General features: G+C 41.3%; 1 protein-coding gene across 6 annotated transcripts in view; it reads right to left on the bottom strand.

Annotated features, from left to right (window-relative positions):
- LOC140211611 (transient receptor potential cation channel subfamily M member 6-like) overlaps positions 1-16354 on the bottom strand; it is a 177080-nt gene extending 160726 nt beyond the window's left edge. For 5 of the 6 annotated variants that reach the window (XM_072281520.1, XM_072281518.1, XM_072281522.1 and 2 more), the window contains exon 1: positions 7117-7304. In XM_072281520.1, the coding sequence (XP_072137621.1) occupies positions 7117-7134 (18 nt within the window). In that variant the 5' untranslated portion in view covers positions 7135-7304. Of the gene's footprint in view, positions 1-7116; positions 7305-16211 lie in introns of those variants that run through there. The other variant, XM_072281519.1, reaches the window with a different exon arrangement.
- Between the last annotated feature and the right edge of the window lie 8390 nt (positions 16355-24744).

Consider the following 24744-nt stretch of genomic DNA (forward strand, 5'->3'; position numbering starts at 1 on the left):
ATAGGGGAATGAGGGGAGATTTTACCCAGATATACAAAATAATGAGGGCTATAAATAGGGTCAATACAAGCAGGTTTTTTTTTCCACTGAGGTTGGTGAGACTTGAACTACAGCTCATAGGTTAAGTGTGAAAGGTGAAATATTTAAGGACAACCAGAAGGGGAACTTGTTCAATTAGAAAGTGGTTTGAGTGTGGAACGAGCTGCCGGCAGAAGTGGTGGATACCAGTTCGACTGCAACATTTAGATTTAGATTTAGATTATGAGTCCTCGTTTATTGTCATTTAGAAATGCATGCATTAAAAAATGATACAACATTTCTCCAGAATGATGTCACAAGAACACAGGACAAACCAAGACTAAAACCTACAAAACCATGTAATTATAACATATAGTTACAACAGTGCAAAGCAATATAGTACCATAATTTGATAAAGAGCAGACCATGGGCACAATGAAAAAAAGCCTCAAAGTCCCGATAGCCTCATCATCTCATGCAGGCGGCAGGAGGGAGAAACTCTCCCTGCCACAAACCTCCAAGCGCCGCAAACTTGCCGATGCAGCACCATTGGAAGCACCCAACCACAGCGGACTATCAAAAGAGATATTTGAGCAACACACATCAAAGTTGCTGGTGAACGCAGCAGGCCAAGCAGCATCTCTAGGAAGAGGTACAGTCGACGTTTCAGGCCGAGACTGACGAAGGGTCTCAGTCTGAAACGTCAACTGTACCTCTTCCTAGAGATGCTGCTTGGCCTGCTGCGTTCACCAGCAACTTTGATGTGTGTTGCTTGAATTTCCAGCATCTGCAGATTTCCTGTTGTTTGCGTTTTAAAAGAGATATCTGGATAGGTACATGGATGGGAGACACATTGAGAACTCTTGTCCAGGTGCTGGTTGATGGGACTAGGCAGAAAAATAGTCTGGCACAGACTAGATGGGCTGAAGGACCTTTTTCTGTTCTGTAGTGCTCTATGACTTTATTACTCTATTACACACGTGTCTAATTAATTGGTGGTCTTGGAAGTTGTACTTGTTGGTAGCATCCAATATAGGATCTGTAGCATTGCCAATGTGATATGGAAATCTGAGAAGATCTCCTGGGCTTTTCTTTCTTATTGAGGGTTAAACAGCATCACCATGAAAAATAAATCAATGATAGATTTCATTAAGCTCTGCTGCAGTGTATTGATGTTTGCTTGTGGAGTTTTGAGAAAAAGAAGTTATATTTTTCCACTGGGGTAACTCAAATGATAAGATAACCAGGAGTTAATTTAATTAAGGCTGCATAGCCCAGGATTGGTTCAATAAGGAATTTCCTGTGAATTACCATCAGCTAATTTAGGATCAATATCAGTGATAGAAGGATCCAGGTTCCAATACTGAGTAGGAACTCACTCTCAAAATAATCGATTGACTGATTGAACTTTGAATTTCACTATACTTATCAGTACTTTAATCATCATATCATGTTACCACTCAAGTACGTACTGTACTTTACCTCATTAAATGAGAAGGAGCACCTTACAGCAGACTTTAAACACTTATTAACAAAATCCCTGTGCACTGCTCAGTCATCCCTACAAATTCTACTCATGGGAAATTTAAAAAATGTCAAGCTACAACTGTTTCAATAAATCATTAGATACAAGTCCAAAAAACTGTTTTGCATAATTACCCGAACAATTTACAAAAGCTGAATCTGCAAAATGCTCTTTAGAACATGAATCATAGCTTAACTTGCACTTCCATCCAATACCTGATCAAACAGTCTTAACTGAATTAACTCCTGGTTACTCGACAAGCAAGTATGTCAATCTCAATGACATAATTCTATCAAGCAGCTTAATGTTCAAAGCTTACAAATGGGCCTATCATTGAACATGGAAGATAAATACACACCTTTGTTTCACTCCTGCTGTGCCCTACTCTTCAGGCTAGGGCTACATTCTCAGCTCTTTGCGAAGTGAACATCGTTGCAGAGCAATCTTGATTAGACAGGTATAAGCAGGAAGGAAAGACCAACTGACTAAATAGGAGAGGTTGAGAGGGTGGATGTGAGAGAGAATTCAACAAGGAAAGGGACTGCTCTGAGAGACATAATGGGCCAAAGAGCCTTCTTCTGTAGTGTGAGGAAATATTAAGGTATGAAATATTTACCATGGAATGGTGTCACTGAGGAAAAGTTTGAAAATTTCTAGTGATTATCTTTTTAAATGAACAAAGATCAAAGACTGTTCTGCTAATGTCAAAACATTCCCCAATAATCTTTTAATGGCATATGTAACCTCTTTGCTTTATTGATGAAGGAAACAACACAATAAATGATCATCATTGTAATGTGGGGCAAAATATGGTTATGTGGGGTAACGCATTTCTGCACTGAATTGACTCCACAACACTAAAACCTGCTGAGCCATCTTCACACTTACTAATCATACCTCCTACATTCACATCCAAGTCATATACATACATATGTATAGCATGTGTGGCAAACAAGCGTGCCAGCACTGATCCTTTGGTGCACAATTGGTCACAGACTTCCAATGAGAAAACACTCCTTCTACCACTACCCACTGCCTCCTATCACTAAACCAGTATCGGTTCCAATCAGCCAGATCACTTGGTGTCCCATGTGCCTTAGCATTTTGGATCAGCCTATCAAGTGGGACCTAGTCAAATGCATTATCAAAATCTATATAGACAAATTTACCACCCTGCCATCATCTGTCTTCATTGTTGTGTCCTAAAAAACTGACATTGTTGAGAAATTTCATCTGTCAAAAACCATGTAAACTATGCCTGATAAGCACATCTCCAGTAATTTACCTGCCACCTCGCTGACCTATGGTCAAATTATTGATCAAAACAGCACAGTGCTGAGGTGGAAGAAGGGTATATCATCCCATATGAATACTTTGTGCTAGTCAGTAAAACCACAGGATCATAAGAAATAGGAGCAGAACTGGCCATTCGGCACATTGAGTCCTCTGCATTCAATCATGACTGATTTTACTTTCCCTCTCAACGGTATTCTTCTCCCCATTACCATTGATGCTCTTGCAAATCACCAATCTATCAACTCCATTTTAAATATACCCAGTGACTTGGCCTCCACAGCACTCTTGGAATGAATTCCACAAATTCACCACCCTCTGCTAAAGAATTTCATCCTCCTCTCTCTTCCATTCTGATGCCGTGCTTTCTGGTCCTAGACTCTCTCCTGATTGGAAATATCCTTTCCACATCCACTCGATCCAGGTCTTTCAATATTTGATAGGTTTCATAAGATTGAAACACACACAGAGTGCTGGAGGAACTCAGCAGGCCAAGCAGCATCTATGGAAAAGAGTTAAACAGTTGACAGTTTGGGCCGGGACCCTTTGTCAGGACTAGGAAAATCAGAGTAAGAAGGTGAGGGAAGAGGAGGAAGAAGTACAAGGTAGTGAATGATAGATGAGACCTGAGAGGGGGAGGGATGATGTAAAGAGCTGAGAAGTCCATTAGTGAAAGAGATAAAGGGATGGAGATGGGGGAATCTGATTGGAGAGGACATAAGGCCATGGAGGAAAGGGAAGGGTAAGGGCACCAGAAGGAGGTAATTGGCAGCTAAGGAGATAAGGTGAGAGAGGGAAATGGGAATGGGGAATTGTGAGGGCAATTACCGGAAGTTTGAGAAATCTATGTTCGTGCTATCAGGTTGGAGGCGACCAAGACAGAATATAAGGTTTTGCTCCTCCAACCTGAGTGTAGCCTCATCGCGGCCAGTAGAGGAGGCCATGGACTGACATGTCGGAATGGGAATGCAATGTAGAATTGAAATGAGTGGCCACTGAGAGATCCCACATTTTTTTTCTGGCGGACAGAGCGTTAGTGTTCGGCGAAGTGGTCTCACAATTACATCGGGTCTCACCGATATGCAGGCGGCCACACCGGGAGCACCAGATACCGTAGATGACTCCAACAGAATTGCAGGCAGGGCCGGATTTTAGGCAGGGCTAGGCTGGGCTGCAGCCCAGGGGCCGGAGCTGCAGACGGGCCCAAAATAGGTAGCTATCATCATGGCGGACAAAAAAAAAATACGAGAGCAGAGCATAGAAAAGAAAAAAGAAACAAGAAAAAGGGGACAGTGAGAAAGAAGCATTAAAAAAGTCATTGAAATTGACAGAATTTTTTAAACCTGTTCTCGATGATGCAGCAGTACCATCGCTCTTGTTACAGTCTGAGACCTGTGGACAAATGGAGACTTGTTCAACAGCTAGCGTTAGCACCAGCGTTAGCACAGGATCACCGTCCTTGCCACAGTCAGCAGCTAACGTTGAAGAGGCAGAGAGCATGAGTTTGGGATTCCCGACCACAGAGACTTCCGAACAACCAAGTCGGGCCACCATTGATGTTAACGTTACCGCTACTAAGGATCCTTACAGCACTGATCGTCCTCGCTGGGGAAAGGAAACGTTAGATGATTCAGTCTGAGCATACTGGGCTAAGAAAGGACCGGAGTCCTGCCAGAATAAAGGTGTGGATATCAAAGCTTTGGAACGAGTATACAAACAGCAGAGACATTTTTTCTCCAAATTTCACTTCAAATGCTAGCTGGTAAATGGTGAGAACATATCAAGGCAATGGCTCTTATATTCCCCTTCCACTGGCTGTGTGTTTTGTTTTGCATGCTGCATCTTCAGTGATGGTAACTGTCAGTCCATCTTCGAAACTGGCTTTAGCGACTGGAAACATGCCGCTGAGTGCATAGGAGAGCATGAAACACCGCAGGAAAACGATACTGACCTACGTTACACTAGCGTCTGACAGCGGAAGAATAGATACAGAACTGCAAGAACAGTTTGAGTCAGAGTGTGTCAAGCTAGTGAAGAATAGCCTCAGATCCACAATGGGACAGGACAGGCTGAGTCATCTTACTCTGATGTCACTTGAAGGTGATCTTGTTCGGAAACTGGATTTTGGTGATCTGATCAAGGACTTTGCGGTGAAGAAATCCAGAAGAACTAGGCTTTAATTTTGAAAAACAAGCATCTGACTTTGTAAGTATCTAGGCTTGTGTGTCAGTGCTGTTGCTGTTTTTGTGGCAGGCTAATAGTTGACTGTTTACAAACCTAGTAAGTAATAAGTGGTCTTTACTCTGCAAGCCACACAGTACAGCAATAGGTTAGTATGTGCTAGATCGCATTTCTCAAAAAGATTGTCAGAGTATTGTCAAGTTTCCTAGTTTGCCACAGTGCCATCTCTCTTGGCCTTTTTGTCTCTTATTTCCATTTTACTTTCTCAGAACACACGGCTGAGAAAAATACCTAGATAAAAATGGTTTGGCATTGTTTGAGAAATAAGGCCTATGGTATGTGCAGCAATAGCTAAATAAAGATTTAAGATTGGGTACATCATATTTCATCTCCCTCATAACTTTACTAAGCCAACTAAGCCTAGGTCAATTTTTGAGTGCTTTAGATGCTGTCCTTCAAACTAAGAATCTGCATTACTTTCTGTCCTCCCTCTTAAGGCCTGTAAGTTTACAGCCTACGTATTGTACTAAACCAATGTTTTGGTCCTCAGCTTTGATATTTAGACCAGTACGAGCTTTGCTCTTGTTCTTGCCTTTTTTTGCTTGGTACAGCAGCATTTTACAGTGTCAGCAGGGGCCCATCAGGGCCTCCAGCCCAGGGGCCCTGGCCCCACTAAATCTGGCCCTGCTTGCAGGTGAAGTGTTGCCTCACCTGGAAGGACTTTTTGGAGCCCTGAATGGTACTGAGAGAGGAGGTGTAGGGGCAGGTGTAGCACTTGTTCCGCTTGCAAGTACCATGAGGGAGATCAGTGGGATGGATGAATGGACAAGGCAGTCGCGTAGGGACTTCATGGAGAGCGTGAACATACTGAGATTCAGGAGGAGGAAAATGAAGTGATGAAACAATTAATACATAAACTGTATGTTTAGTTTTTAGCATCTTAAATAGTTGATAAATCGCCCAGTCCAGGCGTTTTTTTATAAGAAGCAAAAGAAAGAATAGTGCACGTTCAGACATTCCTTTTCCAATCCTGTTGGGATGGATTAGGAGAATGATTATGCAGTGCCAATGTTTACAATAATAACGGGGAACACACAGGGTAACTGGAGTTTCACGTCATTAATGAGCAAATTATTCAGAGACACACCCACACCAGAACTCAATCAAGAACAGACAGTGTCGTTCGAGCAAGCCGACCTGACTAACTTAAATGTATTGTTTTGAGGTCAACAAGTTTCTTGAGTTACAAGTTGCCTTTGTCAAAGTCCCACGTGGCAGGCTGATCCGTAAAATAAAATAAAAGAAATGTGGGAGGAAACGAAGGGGTTTCAGAAGTTATTGGTGAGATAAACGCGGAGTGTTTCTTCGGGGCGCCATGTTTAAACATAGAGACCCTGATAAAGTAGCCCGCTGAGTGCCAACACTGGCGGTGCGGTTGATAGCTTTGCAGGCGATTTGGAAATGCAGTTTTCGCAGACTTCGCTGAAAATAAAGGCAAAAGCAAAACCATCCAGGAATACTATTCCAGCTCACTAATGCGTCCATCTGAATAACTGCAACACGTGTTTTCAGAAGACAGTACTCTTGTCTAAAAGTAATACTGTTCACTTCTGCGCGCGTCTTGAAACCGGCATTTTCGAGAAGTATTTATTAAGTTGTCTATTCATTTGCTCCATAATCAAAATGCATTTCCAAAACAACTTCCATCGACAATTTATTGCCTCAACTGTGTTTACACTGCACGTCTGTTTTTTTTTTCGCCCCTGCTGAATCCAGAGCTAAACCTTGTTTATCTGCTCTCTGCAGGTGAAATTGGCGAAGGAGCTGTTCCCAAGAGAAGAATTGAACTTTGGAATCACAAACGGCGAAAGTAAGCAGGTGAAGTATTAAATGGGAGCTGTGGATTCATTCCACAAACATTGTGAACTCGTGCTACAGACTACTGCCCCAATATTTCACCGCCACTTGACACAAGCACAAAGATGGAAAGCAAAACCCTCAACATCCCGTGAACATAAATAAATTAATAAGTAGAGTTAGATTGTCGTGATTCGCGAGGGAAGTGTTCTAACTTTACAGATCAGGGCGAAGTGCATTACCTTACAATGAACCTTCATTTACTTCCACTTCTGCAGCTTAAGTGGGACAAACGATGTCTTTGGATGATCCTATTGCCACAATGAAATCTCGTCGACTTCCAAAGTATTGACAGAAAGATAGATCTCCCCAGACATCGTAAATCACACAGTGCCACCATTATCCAACATTTCGCAGACTATTACACGATTGCGAGATTGAGAGAACAGCCCCGACCCTTGAACCCCGGGGGTGGTAACGTTGTTCTGATGCAAATAGTTATAGCGTTCTGCTGATCGGTAGTTCAATGCGCAAGTTCAATAAATGTTTTATGATCCTGCATGATCGCTGTTCATAATCTTTTGAAATAACTACTGTATAATGCAGACTTTGCTTCAGGAATTAAGGCGTGAGCTAGCCTTTCTTGAACAAGGGCAACTTCGAATTCCCCCACATTTCTTCGGCATTGATCATAGCCGTCTCCAAAGTATGGTTAATTCTTCTTATACAAAAAGATTTCTTTCAACAATTGGGTTTCTTAAAAGAGCAAAATCAGGAAAGCAATAGATAGATAAAGGACACGAGCCCGCTAATTTCCTACGGTAAAAAGGAGAAACGATGAGAAATGACAAGTATACGTCTATTGGCCCTTATTCAACCAAAAAAAAACTATATAAAGTTTCCGATCGTCACCCAAAGAGCAAGGTGAGAGTTTATGCAAGTTTTCTTTTCAGGCGGAAGTTAATTCTGAATTAGGAGTGGGGGGACAGGTGAATAAAAACAACCAAGAGAACCGGGAAGGGAATAAAACGAAGTTATTCAATCCGCATGATTGAATCACATGATCCGCACAATCCTCCCAAGTAAAAAAAAATAAATGCACCATCGTATAAAAGGCGAAAGATGGCTTTTTATTGACGGACCCGGAAAAAAATTAGTAAGTGTTTTGCGGAGTTCTATGCTAATATTTACCAATCACAAGGCGGTCCGGACATTGAAGCTATGGAAGCATTTTTTGATCATCTGAATCTGCCCACGCTGTCAACAGATTCAGTAAATACACTTGATGCTGATATAAGCCTAGATGAGATCAAGAAGGTCATCTCTTCCCTCCCCAATAATAAGGCAGCGGGTCCGGATGGTTTTAGCATGGAATTCTTCGAAGTATTTGGCCCAAAATTGTCACCTCTGCTCTTACGAATGCTGAATCACTCTAGGATAGCTTCCAGATTGCTACCCACTTTATGTAAAACCAATGTTTCTCTGATTCCAAAACCAGGCCGTGATCCCGAGGTGGTTTCATCGTATCGCCCCATTTCGCTGCTGCCCATTGAAACCAAAATTCTTGGGAAAGTCCTGGCCAATAGGTTAAAAGAATACATTTGTTCTATTATTCATCCAGATCAAACTGGCTTTATGCCAGGTAGACATATGTATTTTAATTTGCGTCGTCTTTTCAATAGTTTATATACAAAACATGCAGATGAGGCTGTAGTCATTTCATTAAAAGCGCAACGTGCGTTTGACCGAGTGGAATGGCCATATATGATGTTTGTACTTAAGAAATTTGGATTTGGACCATTTTTCATTAAATGAATTGAGATAATTTATTCACACCCATCTGCTTCTATTGTCACTAATCAGAATATTTCCTCCCCTGTTGCAATTCATTGTGGGACTCGTCAAGGCTGCCCCTTTCTCCGTTTTTGTTTGCAGTTATCATTGAGCCATTGGCTGTTAGCATCAGACAGGACCCTTTGATATCTCCCATTGATATGCATGGACATAAATATCACCTTTCGTTATACGCTGACGATGACCTCTTATATATCCCTAGCCCACAACCATCAATACCCGCCCTTCTGACTCTAATAATTTTGGTAGTTTCTCAGGTTTCTCTATTAATTGGGATAAGAGTGAACTAATGCCAGTCACTGCAGTGGTTAATACAGCGTATTTACAGTACATTCCCTTTAAAATAACTTATGTTAATTTTTCCTATCTTGGTGTGACTTTTACAAAAAACCCAGATGACCTTTTGCAAGTGAATTGGCGAAAGAAAGTTGAGCAGGTGAAACGCAATATTGACTTTTGGAAAACCCTTCCAATTTCATTGGTGGAGAGGGTTAACGCAGTCAAGATGATTGTACTACCACGATTTCTTCATCTTTTCCAGTCAATTCCATGTTTTATTTCTCTGTCATATTTTAAGCAATTGGATTCAATTATTATACCCTTCATTTGGAATTATAAAGCCATTAAAATTACTAAAAAAAAAATTTATCAAAACCCAAGGAAGCAGGTGGTTTTGCCCTACAGAACATTGAAATGTATTACTGGGCTGCCCACCTATCCATTCTTGCATGGTGGGAAAAAGGCCCACCCTCTACCTCAGACTCATGCCCAGCATGGTTACTCATAGAGCGAATGCTTTGTAAGAAGATTTCTTTACCAGCTCTCCTTAATAGCCCCACTGCAATTAATAAGTCACATTTTAGTAACAGCTTCATGGTTAGCAGCGCTGTCTTGGAAGCAGATTCAACTACACATTAAGGCCCCAAAAACTTATATTGACACTTTGATTTGTGGCAATCATTCCTTTTTGCCTGGCCTGTATGATACTGTTTTTTCTACCTGGAGACAGAGAGGCATCTGTAGTGTAGGTGACCTATACATTAATGGAAACTTTGCCTCATTTGCGCAGTTACAAGCAGTTTACAATGTCCCGCAATCTAGTTTTTTTTTAGATATTTACAAATTCGAGATTATGTTAGGAAATATATACCCAACTTTGAAATTTTAGACAAACATGAGTCTCTGGAGGCAATAAATAAATGTGATCCTGTTACTCATAGTGCGGTATCCTATTTTTATCAGATCTTACATAAATTAGCCAGAGGGTGGTGAATCTATGGAATTTGTTGCCACGGGCGGCAGTGGAGGCCAAGTCATTGGGTGTATTTAAGGCAGAGATTGATAGGTATCTGAGTAGCCAGGGCATCAAAGGTTGTAGTGAGAAGGCGGGGGAGTGGAACTAAATGGGAAAATGAATCAGCTCATGATAAAATGGCGGAGAAAACTCGATGGGCCGAATGGCCGACTTCTGTTCCTTTTTCTTATAGTCTATATAATGGAACTCGGGTGAATACTGCAGGTTTTAAACAGGCATGGGTGGATGAACTGACAGAGGAGGTCTGGGATGAGTGTTTAAAGAGTATACATGATTGTTCGGTCAATGTCAGACACAGACTTATACAGTTAAAAACAATACATAGACTCCATTATTCCAAAGAAAAGTTGCACAGTTTCTACCCTGATGTTTCACCAGTTTGTAACAGATGTAAATCTGTGAATAGTAACTTGTCATGTTCATTCTGGTCATGTTGTAAACTTTATGCATACTGGAAAAGTATTTTTCACTGTTTCTCTGAGGGTTTTGGGAAGCGGTGGGAACCAGACCCACTCATAGCCATCCTTGGAGCAACAAGCTCCCTAACTTCAGTCAATAAGTATGAAAAAATGGCTGTATTATTTGGAATGGTGATTGCTAATCCTGAAAATGTGAAAAATGGACTCTGTGCCTACCTACGATCTGTGGCTGAGAGAACTGGCATTTGGAGAGAATGGGACTATGTAATAAGGACAGAGGGAACATCTTTGAAAGGATATGGGGCCCTGTATTGGACTTTCTTACGGAGTGAGGTCTGGGTTTTTTGGTGCAGTGCACCTGTGTATGTTTACTTTTGCCTTAATATTTTCCTCCCTTTTGCTGCTCAATATTTAATTTGATTTTGTTATGGTTGTGGTTTTTGTGGATGTGCTGTATTTTTTGTTTGTTTGTAATAAATAAGTAAAAATTAATTGAAAAAATATAAATGCGTGTACGCCAAAGTTGTGATTCAGAGAAGATCTTCTACCTGGCAACTGAAAATGAAATTCCGGGTCGTTTGGAAGAGGGCCACATTTTATAATGTTCTGCTGTTCATAAACTGCCTCCTGATTTCATCGAGCTTCTGCATTCAATTTTATTTGAATATCTCCCCAAATCATTAAATAATCTTATTTTTCGTGTTTCAAATGATCTAGCTTGTATCATTCGCAAGTGTCCTCAATTATCCTCAAGTCAGGAAGCAGAGCAACCTGTTCCAGATCAGGCAGCATCTATGGAAAGAAATAAAGAGTCGAAATTTCGGGCTCATCTTCAGAGATGCTGACCGGCATGCTGGGTTCCTCCAGCATTTCTGTGTGTTACTCTATATTTCCAGCATCTGCAGATTCTCTTGTGTTGTTGTCAAAGTATATTCCCACTGTAGAAGTATCAAAAACACGAGGGCATAATGAGACAGGTGAGGAAGGAGTTTTAAGGAGCCGATGGATTCTTTTTTTACACACACACACACAGAGTGCTTGACATCTGTTACTTCGTTCCCAGAGGGGGGAATGGAATCAGATAAGAGACACTTAGACGGTCATTGAAGTTGGCAAGGCATAGAAGGAAAAGGTCCTAATGAGGTCAAATGGGATTAGTGTAGATGGACGAAATGGTCGGCATAACGAGGTGAGCTGAAAAACGGGTTTCTGTGCTCTACGACTCAATGATTCCTTATCAACCATGTTGACAATCAATGAGTTTAATAGTTCGTCTACGCGGCTGGACCTTCTGCCGCTTGTAATGATACTTCAAATTCTGAGAGTTCGGTTCAAGATTAAATTAACTTCACGTGTGGCCTTTTTTTTAAAATTTGATAGCACCAAAATGTGCAGAGAATGTTAGGAGAAGTTAGAGAATTTGCAGACTAACATCAATCATTAGTATCCAACGACACGAATAGTTAGTGTGCCCGATGCAATCGAATATCTGATGGTAAGCAATCGGTAACTCGTTCGTTCTGTCCGGTAATCAAGTTTTTTAATCAATTCCACGTTTCTAAACTAAACTAGCACCTACCTTCTATATCGCCATCGCTTAACTTGCTGCGTGAAGAACAAACAAATAGCCTACCAACCTGATGCCACAACAGTGCGGTGAGAAGAGAAACAGGAGAAAACTTTCACTTCCAGCGTTTTGTCACAAAATTATTAGGAGTACATATCACATCTGCACTTTCTAAATGTTAACTATTTGAAAGTAACTGGCACTAAAAAATAATTAGAACGTAACAGATGTTTATGGAAAAAAACATGAAGGGAAAGGTCTTTGACCTTTAACCAATCCACAGACACTACTTGACCTCCCGAATGGTCCTGGTATGCTGATTTTGTGTTTTGTTTTGTTTTTGATTTCAAGCCTCTCCAGTTTTTTTTAAATTTCGTCTTCCATTATTAGAGGACTGCCAATAACCATGTTCTTTGTACGAGTGAATGTAACTAATACACATAAATGTTGGAGGTGCACATGAACTCGAGAAAGAATTTTAGTTCATATTTTAAAACTGGGTCTCCTTCAGAATGATTTTGACGGAGTGTTTCATTATTCAAAATTTCTTGTTAATCCGGAAACCAAGCAGATGGGTATCGCTGCTCGTTTGGGACATCGCACCTGTATGATAAACACAAGAGATTCTTCGGATGCTGGAAATACGCAGTGACACGCTCTGGGTTGGAGGAACTCAGCAAATCAGGCAGCATCAATGGAACGAACAGAGACGACGTTACCCGAGACCTGTCATCAAGACAGTCAATATCTATTTCAACTTGCAGAACATTTGCTCAAAGTAACCATAAGATATAGGAGCAGAAGTAGGCCATTTGGCCCATCGAGTCTGCTCCGCCATTCAATCATGGACGGATCCACTTCATCCAGTCATCCCCACTCCCCTGCTTTCACCCCATACCCTTTGATGCCCTGGACAATCAAGAACCTATCTATCTCTACCTTAAATACACCCAATGACCTGGCCTCCACAGCCCCTCATGGCAACAAATTCCACAGATTTACCAACATTTGACTAAGGTAATTTCTCCGCATCTCAGTTTTAAAAGGACATCCTTCAATCCTGAAGTCGTGCCCTCTTGTCCTAGAATTCCCTACCATAGGAAATAACTTTGCCATATTTAATCTGTTCAGGCTTTTTAACATTTGGAATATTTCTATGAGATCCCCTCCTCTTCCTCCTGAGCTCCAGGGAATACAGCCCAAGAGCTGCCAGACGTTCCTCATACGGTAACCCTTTCATTCCTGGAATCATTCTCGTGAATCTTCCCTGAACCCTCTCCAATGTCAGTATATCTTTTCTAAAATAAGGAGCCCAAAACTGCACACAATACTCCAACTGTGGTCTCACGGTGCCTTATAGAGCCTCAACATCACATCCCAGCTCTTATATTCTATACCTCTAGAAATGAATGCCAACATTGCATTCACCTTCTTCAAACTAACTCAACCTTCAGGTTAATCTTTAGGGTATCTTGCACAAGGACTCCCAAATCTCTTTGCATCTCTGCATTTTGAATTCTCTCCCCATCTAAATAATAGTCTGCCCGTTTATTTCTTCCACCAAAGTGCATGACCATACACTTTCCAACATTGTATTTCATTTGCCACTTCTTTGCCCATTCTTCCTGCAGGCTCTCCGTTTCCTCAACACTACCTGCTCCTCCACCTATATTTGTATGATCAGCAAATTTAGCCACAAATCCCTTAACACCGTAGTCCAAATCATTGACATACATTGTAAAAAGTAACAGTCCCAACACCGACCCCTCTGGAACTCCACTGGTAACTGGCAGCCAGCCAGAATAGGATCCCTTTATTCCCATTCTCCGTTTTCTGCCATCCAGCCAATGCTCCACCCATGCTAGTAACTTCCCTGTAATTCCATGGGCTCTTATCTTGCTAAGCACCCTCATGTGCGACACCTTGTCAAAGGCCTTCTGAAAATCCAAGCACACTACATCTACTGCATCTCCTTTGTCTACCTTGCTTATAATTTCCTCAAAGAATTGCAGTTGATTTGTCAAGCAGGATCTTCCTTTCAGGAAACCATGCTGGTTTTGGCCTATCTTGTCATGTGCCTCCAAGTACACCATAATTTTATCCCTAACAATCGATTCCAACAACTTCCCAATCACTGATATCAGGCTAACAGGTCTATAGTTTCCTTCCTGCTGCCTCCTACCCTTCTTAAATAGCGGAGTAACATTTGCAATTTTCCAGTCATCCGGTACAATGCCAGAATCTATCGATTCATGAAAGATCATTGTTAACGCCCTCTGCAATCTCTCCAGCTACTTCCTTCAGAACCCGAGGGTGCACTCGATCAGATCCAGGAGATTTATCCACCCTCAGACCATTAAGCTTCCTGAGCACCTTCTCAGTCATAATTTTCACTGCACAAACCTCACGTCCCTGACACTCTTGAATGTCAGGTATACTGCAGACATCTTTCACTGTGAAGACTGATCATTGCACAACACCCAATCCAGCACAGCCAATTCCCTAGTGGGCTGAACAAGAAGCTGTTCTAAAAAGCCATCCCTTAGACATTCTGCAAATTCTCTCTCTTGAGGTCCAGTACTGGCCTGGTTTTCCCAATCCACTTTCATGTTAAAATCCCCAACGATTATCATAACATTGCCTTTCTGATATGCCTTTTCTATCTTCTGCTGTAATTTGTAATCCACATCCCGGCTGCTGTTTGGAGGCCTGTACTGTATACAACTGCCATTAGGGTCCTTGCCATTTCTTAACTCAACCCATAGGGACTCTACACCTTTTAATCCTATGTCATCTCTTTCCAATGAGTTAATATTATTTCTTATACACAGAGCCACACCACCCTCTCTGCCAACTAACCTGTCTTTCTGGTACACTATGTATCTTTGGACGTTCAACTCCCAATGGCAGCCATTCTTTAGCCAAGTTTCAGAGATGGCCACAATGTCATACTTACCAATCTGTAGCTGAATTTCAAGATCGTCCATTTTATTTCTTATGCAGTGTGCATTCAAATACAACACTCTCAGTCCAGTATTTGTTGCTTTCTGTTTTAACTGCACCACATCTCTATTGCCCTGTAACTCATGCCACTGGCTTTGATTAATTTAAGCCTCATCTCCTGCCTGCTCTTTCTATAATCTCTGTTGCACGCTATCTTTGATTTATTTCTGTTTTCCCCTTCCTCAGCCCTATCACTCCGGTTCCCTTGCCCTGCCAAATTAGTTTAAACCCTCCCTAACAACTCCATTAAATCTTCCCGCTCGGATATCAGACCCCTTTGGGTGCAAGTGTAACCCGTCCTTTTTGTACAGGTCGTACCTCTCCCAGAAGATGCTCCACTGATCCAGGAGTCTGAAGTCCTGCCCCCTACACCAGTCTCTCAGCCACACATTAATATGTCTGATCGTCTATTTTTGCACCCCCTAGCACGTGGCACAGGCTGCAATCCTGAGATTACTACCCTAGAGGTCCTGCTTTTAAGCTTCCTAACCAACTCCCCGAATTCGTTCTTCAGGACCTCCTCCCTTTTTCTACCTATGCCATTGGTACCGCCGTGTACCAAGACTTCTGGCTGGTCACCCCCCTCCCTTCAGAATATGTTTGGAGAAGCATGAGTGATCTGCAAAGGAAGAACACCAAAGTGCGTTTCATTGACAAATTGAAGCTAGAATTTAGTTTCCAGCATATTTTGAATTTGAATACACAATATTTCAGTTGAGGGGTCAATTGGAAACGAATTTCAGATAATATCTTCAACACTGGTCTCGGGTGTTAGTTCACCCCACTGCAAAGTCCAGTACTTCCTTAAAATACTGAATTGTAATATTGTTTTCAATGATTAAAAACCTAAGTTTTATGATCTGATTGGGATTGTAAAGGTTTTAATTTGGCCAAGTATTTAGCACTAATTACAAGAATTAGTGAATCTATTATATTAAATGCTTTAGTAAGACAAAATTATGTGCTTAGATCCTTACAAGCTTCCAATCTCAACTAACGGTAATGTGCTCGGAAAGAAATTAATGCCATTAGATTAAATTATCAATGTACTGAATGCCTCGATAATATTTTGCAGTAGCATTTTAAATCCAATACATAAAAGCGGAAATTACAACACATAAAGTCTTTATTGGAATACTGGAACTCCATATAAAGTCGAACAAAAAGTTGAAAACTTACCATGTTGAACTCCACAAAAATCTATCATACAGGAGTCTGCACTGACCATTAAACTGGAAAGTTTAATGTTTCTCTGACTCAGTCATCCAACTTTCAAAACTCAGAAATTTCAGTAGTACAAAGAACAAAGCGTTCATTTCTAAATGAACACACAGCAAAGGTTTTCTCAATTTTAAATGTGCTGCAAGCAATAAAATATAACAGCTGATTTTCATGACATCGGCACGTTATTTAGAAGTGTGCGTAAATGCCCGAAGGCTTTTCCAGGAATCATAATTGTACAAGGTGACGAGATTGACTTTAAGGATTCTGTATAATCTGGTTTTAACTCGATGCCACCTAGAGCCTGTTTATATAATTACACCTGGTGCAATAATACCGCCGATGGTGCAATGAAATTAAACACCAAGGTTCAAGTTCATTCAAGTTCAATTTATGACATGAAGTATCCCCAATAAATTCCGTCAAATTTCAGTTTTGCAGAAGCTTGTGGAACTAAAGCCGAACAGCAAAGGAGTGCTCGGTTTTGAACGCCACAAATGGGCAAACTTACTTCCTAACCACCTGATCTTCACGTTGAATTAAATCAAAACTGTAGGTTATTCCTCTTCTAATGCTAATAATGTGTTAGACTAGTGTTAGAATAGTTTTACAAATAAAATCAGCACAAGGCGGGATGAACAGATGTACCGATTCCAGCATAAATTTCTTGAAATACCCTGTAGATACTAAACAGAGAAATTATCAGGAATGTTTAGCTCGTGTTGCTTTGTGCACACCTCTCCCTAAGAATTGGATACTAGAACCAATGCAGAAATGCAGTGCTAGTTTATAATTTACCAACTTTTTTCATTAACAAGCCCACCAGTGATGTACAGAGTGAACTAACAAAACACAGGTGTCACACGTTAAGGCGAGTAATACGAAATACAACGCTCAGCAGATCAGAAGCTCCGCGAAGAAAAAAAGGAGATAGGATTTCAAGTTTGGGATCCTTAGAACTGGAAAAGAGAGAAAACATTGGTTTTAAGGCCGAGAGACTGGTTTGGGGTGAATAGGGCAAATGGGATTTCTCTGTTAGGGTAAAAACAGGAATACCATGGGATAAATTATGGGCTATTTTCATGGACTGTCTTGAGAGATTTACTTATCTATTCCATGCTGAAAATAGAAATAAATTATCAAATTTTCATGATAGCAAGCCTCAAGTTAATCCTCACATTACTGGCTAGAAGTTTATACCTGCCAGTATAATAAAAATGCAACAAAAATCATTTGAGTTATCCCATTTTATAATAGCACAATTATAACTGTTAAATACTGTAAAGTATATTACATAGTACGCAGAACAGTGCAGCACAATACAACGATGCTGTACTGAATATTTAACCTACTTCAAGATCAATCTAATGCTTCCCTCCCAAATAATACCCCATTGTATTTCATCTACGTGCCTGTCTCTTAAATGTCCCTAATGTCCCTGCACTTTCACCACCCCAGCAGAGTGTTCCATGTATGTACCTACCACTCTGTGTACAAAGCCGATGTCTTACATCCCCCCACCCCCCCACCCCCATTCACTAATCCAATCACGTTAAAATTATGTACTTTGTATTAGCCATTTCTGCTCTTGGAGAAAGGTGCTGGCTGGCCACTCAATCTATGCCTCATCATTTTATACATCTGTTTTTCTGCCTTATACTCTGAAGGTGTATGCTTCTTCTGCGTAAGAAGTAAATATATGGGGATGCTCTTTAACAAAGAATCCTTAATCCAGCTGGAAGATTGGGTTTTTGAGAAAGCAGGATAAAGTATAATAGAAGCATGAGTTAATACATAGATACAGCAAAAAAAAAGCTATGGAATTCTGAAATGCACGGACACTGTTTAAAGCGAAAACAAAATAAGTCATGTATCAGTGCTGAAACATAATGCTGAAATGGCAACATGAAGAATTGGTTTTTATAGGCATCCATTAGTCTCATGAGACCATGGATTTGCGCCTTGGAAGATGTCCAGGGCGCAGGCCTGGGCAAGGTTGTATGGAAGATCGGCAGTTGCCTATGCTGCAAGTCTCCCCTCTCCACGCCACCGATGTTGTCCAAGGGAAGGGCACTAGGACCCATACAGCTTGGCACCGGTGTTGTCGCACAGCAATGTGTGGTTAAGTGCCTTGCTCAAGGACACACACGCTGCCTCAGCCAAGGCTCGAACTAGCGACCTTTAAATCACTAGATGAAAGCCTTAAACACTTGGCCACGCGAAGAATAGGTTTGGATGCTTGATATACGTCTGAGCAAGCAAATGGAAAGAGAAAAACATCTCGTAACATTGGTACAGAGAATAAAACCCGAAGTCAAATCTAAGCGGAAATGAATGCATTAACGAAGGAGAGTGAATAGCGTTTCAATACAGGTTGACAATATTTGCTGATTGAAGCATTTAAGTGCCATACTTTAGAAAACTGATGTGCATGCATATTGAGTGCTCCTCATTATGCTACATGATTGACTTCATCTGGGACTCAGGTCCATTCATGTAGAATGGTGATGGCATCTGAAGTGTGAGGCAGAAACAAAAGCCAAATGTGGAGGCACCTGCTTTTGCATAATAGCTCAAAGTCATACCTTAGTGCTGTGCCAAGCACATACAATTATGGAATATGAAAATATATGGTAGTAATATTAATTTAACAAAACAATTGGAATTGGTTCTTCATTTAGTCATTCTTAATTCTTGAACTGGGGCTATCGCCAGGCTGAGTAGATGACAGGTAGTGTAGGCATTCCCTAAGTGCTTTCCCCTTCTTCATTAGATATATGACCTTGGATACAGTGGAGGGAAATATTTTCACAGGGAAAAGCAGCAAGAGTCAAATCTATGCCACCTAGGCTGGCTTAGTGGCACAAAAGAGGAAGGACAATAGTGGGAGAGCAACGGTGATAGGTAATTCAGTTGGAAAAGAAATAAACAGGCACTTCCATTGTCACAAACATGACGCTGGGGTGGTATGTTGCATCTTTGGTGTTAGGGTCAATCACCCCAGGAAATGGCTGCAACAGATTCTGGAGGCCAGGGGTGATCATTACCAGAAAAAAACAAAGGTGGATAAAGCATGGAAGCTGAATCCAGGAAAATGGGAGATAGATTTACAAAACAGGACCTCGAAAGGTGATATGCTAAGAATTCCTCATCAGAACTAGAATCATGTTTATTGGCATGTATGTTGTAAAATTTGTTTCATTTGCAGCAGTAATACAGTGCAAGAAAAAATTACTAGAAGAAGCAAGTCCTAACACATTGAGTGTAGGTCCTCCCATCTGAGTATTCTAGCATTTTCTGTTTTTACTCCATGTAGTCATTCTTCATCACGGGATAAAAACAGAAAATGTTGGAAATACTCAGCAGGTCAAGCTACATCTGAAATAGAACCAATATTTCAACTTGAAGACATTTCGTCCTAGCTGGAAAGGGTACAAAAGAAATGTGTTAAGCTGCAAGGAGAGAGGGGAAGGGGGATACCCTTGATGGAGTAAAATTAACCTGGCCATGAGGATATGCTGTAAACAAGGTTTTTTTGGTTGATGAGTTAATGGGTGCAGGTAGAGAAGAATATAGACAAAATGTGTATAGAGATAAAGTGTAGAAGTTGCCAAATTTGAAGTATAAATCCAAGCTTAGCAAGTCAGGAGAGGAAAGGGAAATGGTATGTACCAGCAAGAGCAGGAGCGGGATAGATAAGATAAATGTCTGGTGTAGGAAGATGGGATTTATATTCAAGGTTTAAGGGCCAGACCTCCAAGAGGACCACAACCTTGTCGTAAGGTTTGGAGGCTTGCATGTTGGCTAGAATCAGGGCCTTGTGCTTTGGCTCTTGGTAGGGTCACAAATGCCATATAGGTCAAAGGGTAGAGGCCAGACTAAGAGTGGTCCACCAGTCCTCCAGGTTTGTGGGTTCAGCTGAGGGCTAACAACCCTGACTGGCCAAAAAAAATTGGTATGGATACTGCAATGAAGAAAACCGTAATTGCTGCCCAAAATGCCAGCAGTGCAATGGGCAGTAAGTTGAGGACCAGAGGGGAACGTGCCCCTAAACAAGATGAACAAGTCACCTCCAGGTAGAACCAGGGTTAATCATCACAGAACTGCTTGCTAGGGGAGGTCTACAGTATACAGTATATGGCAATGGGTACCCGAGCAGAGAATTAGAAAAAAAAGGATAGCAATAAAATATAGAAAAGTAAATTGACAGAAGCACAAAATGGGAAAGAGGAATAAGAAGCAATAGACCAAAAATAGATCCAATGGATAGGATTACTTAAAGGAAAGGTAGTAAAAAGAAACATATCTAAATACACATAGTTTCTGAAACAAAATCAATGAACAAACAACACAAATAGAGAAAAAAAAAGTTTGATCTGGTAACCATTACAAAAACAGGACTTGACAGAAATCAAACTGGGAACTTAGTGTTCCCGCAGTATTTATAAGGAATAACACAATTAGGAAAAAAAGTCCATTACACTGCAAATAAGAGATGAATCAAGCACAGCATAAGTGACAATCTAGCTTTAAAAGACATACAGCCTATGTGGGTATAGGGAAGATGTGGCAAGGGAAAGACAGTGGTTCCAAGACCCCTGCCCCTGAATTGAAGCCACACTGTAGAAATGAGATAAATGGCAATTTATTTTCCTTTATATTTGGTCCATCCAATTGGAAGATGGCCATGAGAGTGCATATGGGACTGTTTCCCAGAGGGATACATTATGGAGCCAACCTGGGAACAGATTGTTTTTGATCTGGTCATATGAAACATAGATTTAATAAATAAGCTCAAAGTGAAGGATCCTTCAGGAGAGATCACAACATGACAGAATTGAGTTTTCAATTTGTTAAACATAAATAAGGAGAATCACAAAGGAATGAGAATTAAATGGACTAAGTAAAGGTATCCGTTAGTCTTGCGAGGCTATGGACCTGCGCCTGGAAAGCCTTCACTCTCCAGGGCGCAGGCCTGGGCAAGGTTGTATGGAAGACCGGCAGTTGCCCATGCTGCAAGTCTCCCCTCTCCACGACACCGACGTTGTCCAAGGGAAGGGCATTAGGACCCAGACAGCTTGGCAGCAGTGTCATTGCAGAGCACTGTGTGATTAAGTGCCTTGCTCAAGGACGCAACATGCAGCCTTGGCTGGGGCTCGAACTCATGACCTTCAGATTGCTAGTCGAACGCCTTAACCACTTGGCCACGTGCCCACACAATGGACTAAAGTGAACTGGGAAATAGGACAAGTAATGAAAGGCACTCATGGTGATAATTCATAACTCTCAACAAAACTACATCCCAATGAGGAAGAAAGACTCCAAGGACAGGAGAATGTAGAAGACAGGTTTAGGAATACATCAAGTTGAAAAAGAAAACGGCAAGGTGGCAAAAGAGTGGCAGACCCAAAGGTTGAGATAAACCCAGAATGCAAGAAAGGAAGTCAAGAAAACAAAATAATCAAGGAGTTAGTACAGTCAGTGGCCCCTTAATTAGGTACAACTGCTTGTTAAATCTGCCAATCACATGACAACAACTCAATGTATAAGAGCATGACGTCATGATCAAGAGGTTCAGTTGTTGTTCAGGTCAAACATCAGAATGGGGAAGAAATGTGATCTAAGTGACTGTGGCATGTTGGTTGCTGCCAGACAGGGTGATTTGAGTATCTCAGAAGCCGTTGATCTTCTGGGGTTTTCATGCATAACAGTTTCTGGGGTTTACAGAGAATGGTGTGAAAAACAAAACAAAATATCCAGTCAGCATCAGTTCTGTGGGCAAAAACACCTTGTTAATGAGAGATCAGAGAATGGTCAAACTGGTTCAAGCTGGCAGAACGGTGACATTAACTCAAATAACCACGTGTTACGACAGTGCTGAGCACAACAGCATTTATGCACGCACAACACATCAAACCACAGCAGCAGAAGACCACAACATCCACTCAGTGGCATCTTTAGTAGGTACAGAAGATACCCAATAAAGAGGCCGCTGTGTGTAAACTGCATGGACAAACTGCTGAGAAGTACTAAAAGTGATCATAAGAGTTGCTTTAAATACATATAAAGTTAAGAGAAAGATCTTTGTGAACATTGGATGTTTAGAGCATGAGGCTGGAGGGTTATACAGTAAAGAAGAAATTGGCAAAGTTTAAAAAGATGTATAGCATAAGTCTTTATGGAAGAAGATGCTACAAAAATCCAATTGATTATGGATAATGCTGTGAAGGAATTAACTATTATCACAACACTAGACAATTACAAATAAACAGACAAAGGCCATCAGTCCCTCTGGCCCAGATGGCTTCAACCAAGTAATGGCCACAGAAATAATGAATGCATTGGTTGCGGGCATTCAAAAGTCTTTAGGACTTGGAGTGGTACCAACAGATTCAAAAGATGCCATTAAGATATGCTTTTTGAAAGATTGCACTGGCCTTATTCAGAAAAGAGCAAAATTGAAACAGCAATAATATTGTTGAAAGGCAGAAGAGGCACGATGGGCTGAGTGGTTTATTGCTGCGCTTTCCTTATAGTCATTATCGAGGAAAGAAAAACTGTTTCTGACTGGAAGGACTTTATAATAGAGCACAAATTGGTTATCTTTCCCACGTACCCCTGAAATAGTCCACATTTAGAGTTGGATTTAGTTAATACCTTACATCTTTTGATGCAAAAAATGTAGTAAATACTGATCTGCCAAACTTCTAAACTGTTAAAATTACAATACTTGACTGTGCCTGTTAGTCACCCAGTTCCTTTCCAGGAATAATTTCAAAAGGCTCCACCTTTAAACTGGGTTAAACTGACAGTAACTCTGGGACAACTACCTCTGAGACACATACATATCAGGTACACCATTATCACAATGACTTAAGGCCTCCTCTTTTGCACTTATTTCATCAGAAAAAATTACAAATTCCACAAAGACTGTCATTAAATAACCAGCAAAAATAAAAACACATTTAAGAGATAGCAATGGCCACACCACTTAAGTGACCAGGGGATTCTGACAAAGTTCAAAGTAAATTTGTTACCAAAGTACATACATATCACCATATCCAATCCTGCGATTCATTTACTTGCAGGCATACACAATAAATCCAATAACCATAATACAATCAATGAAAGACTGCACTAACTGTGTAACCAGTTTGCAAAAGACAACAGACTATGCAAATACAGAAGAAATAATAGTAAGAAATAATAAATAACAAACACATGAGATGAACAGTCCTTGAAAGTGAATCCATAGGTTGTGGGAACAGTCCAATGATGGGACAAGTTGAGTGAAGTTATCTCCTTTTGTTCAAGAGCCTGATGGCTGGTGGGTATTAACTGTTCTTGAACCTGGTGGCGTGAGTCCTGAGGTTCCTGTACCTTCTTCCTGATAGCAGCAGCAAGAGAACATGGCCTGGGTGGCGTGGGTCCCTGATGATGGATGCTGCTCTCCTGCAACAATGCTCTGTGTGGATGTGCTAGCTCAGTGCTGGGGAGAGCTTTACCAGTGATGGACTAGGCCATATCCACTACTTTTTCTAGGATTTTACATTCAACAGCATTGGTGTTTCCATTCCAGGCTGTGATGTAGCCAGTCCATATACTTTCCACCACATTTATAGAAGTTGGTCACAAGTTTCAGATTTCATGCCGAAACTTTGCCAACTCCTAAGTAGAGGCACTGTTGTGCTCTCTTCATAATTGCACTTATGTGCTGGCCCAGGACAGGTCCTCTGAAATGGTAACACTGAGGAATTTAAAGTTGCTGACCCTCTCCACCTCTGATTCCCTGATGAGGGCTGGCTCATGGAACGCTGTTTCCTCCTCCTGAGTACCAAATTTCACATAGTATGCAGACATCCCGCCTCTCCCAGAAGTTCCGGGAGTCTCCCGCATATGAATAGTGGCTCCCTGATGCCCGCAAATTATATACAACATCACGGAAATCAATTTTTTTGAGAGCGAGCGAGCGAGAGAAAGCAAGTGCGAGAGCGATCACGAGAGCGAGAGCGCAAGCAAGCAAGCGAGAGAGAGTGCGCGAGAGAGAAAGCAAGCGAGAGCACGAGCGAGAAAGCGAGAGCGAGAAAGAAAGCAAGCGAGAGAGCGCAAGAGAACAAGAGAGAAAGCAAGCGAGAGCGCGAGGGCAAGCAAGCCAGAGCGGGAGAGAGAGCACGCCATGGCAGAGTGTTCCAAGAAAATATAAAACGTATGTCGCTCCAGACTAAAGTGTACCCCTGCCTAATAAGGGTCAAAAATAATGACAGTGTTGCTCGCTGCACTGTTTGCAACAGTGACTTTTCTATTGCCCATGGTGGGTTAAGACTGTAAAAGACATGTTGAGGTGAGTTTAACAGGTGTCATTCGTTCATTAGCATAGCTAACATTATTTAAACTAGCTGGCTAGCTGCTAAGGAGCTACTCTATTGCAGACATTCCACCTCTCCCGGAAGTCTCCTGCAAATTGATGGTGCTACCTCCCTAAGATGAGTTT

This window comes from Mobula birostris, chromosome 17 (assembly GCF_030028105.1).
Source record: "Mobula birostris isolate sMobBir1 chromosome 17, sMobBir1.hap1, whole genome shotgun sequence".
Lineage (NCBI taxonomy): Eukaryota > Metazoa > Chordata > Chondrichthyes > Myliobatiformes > Myliobatidae > Mobula > Mobula birostris.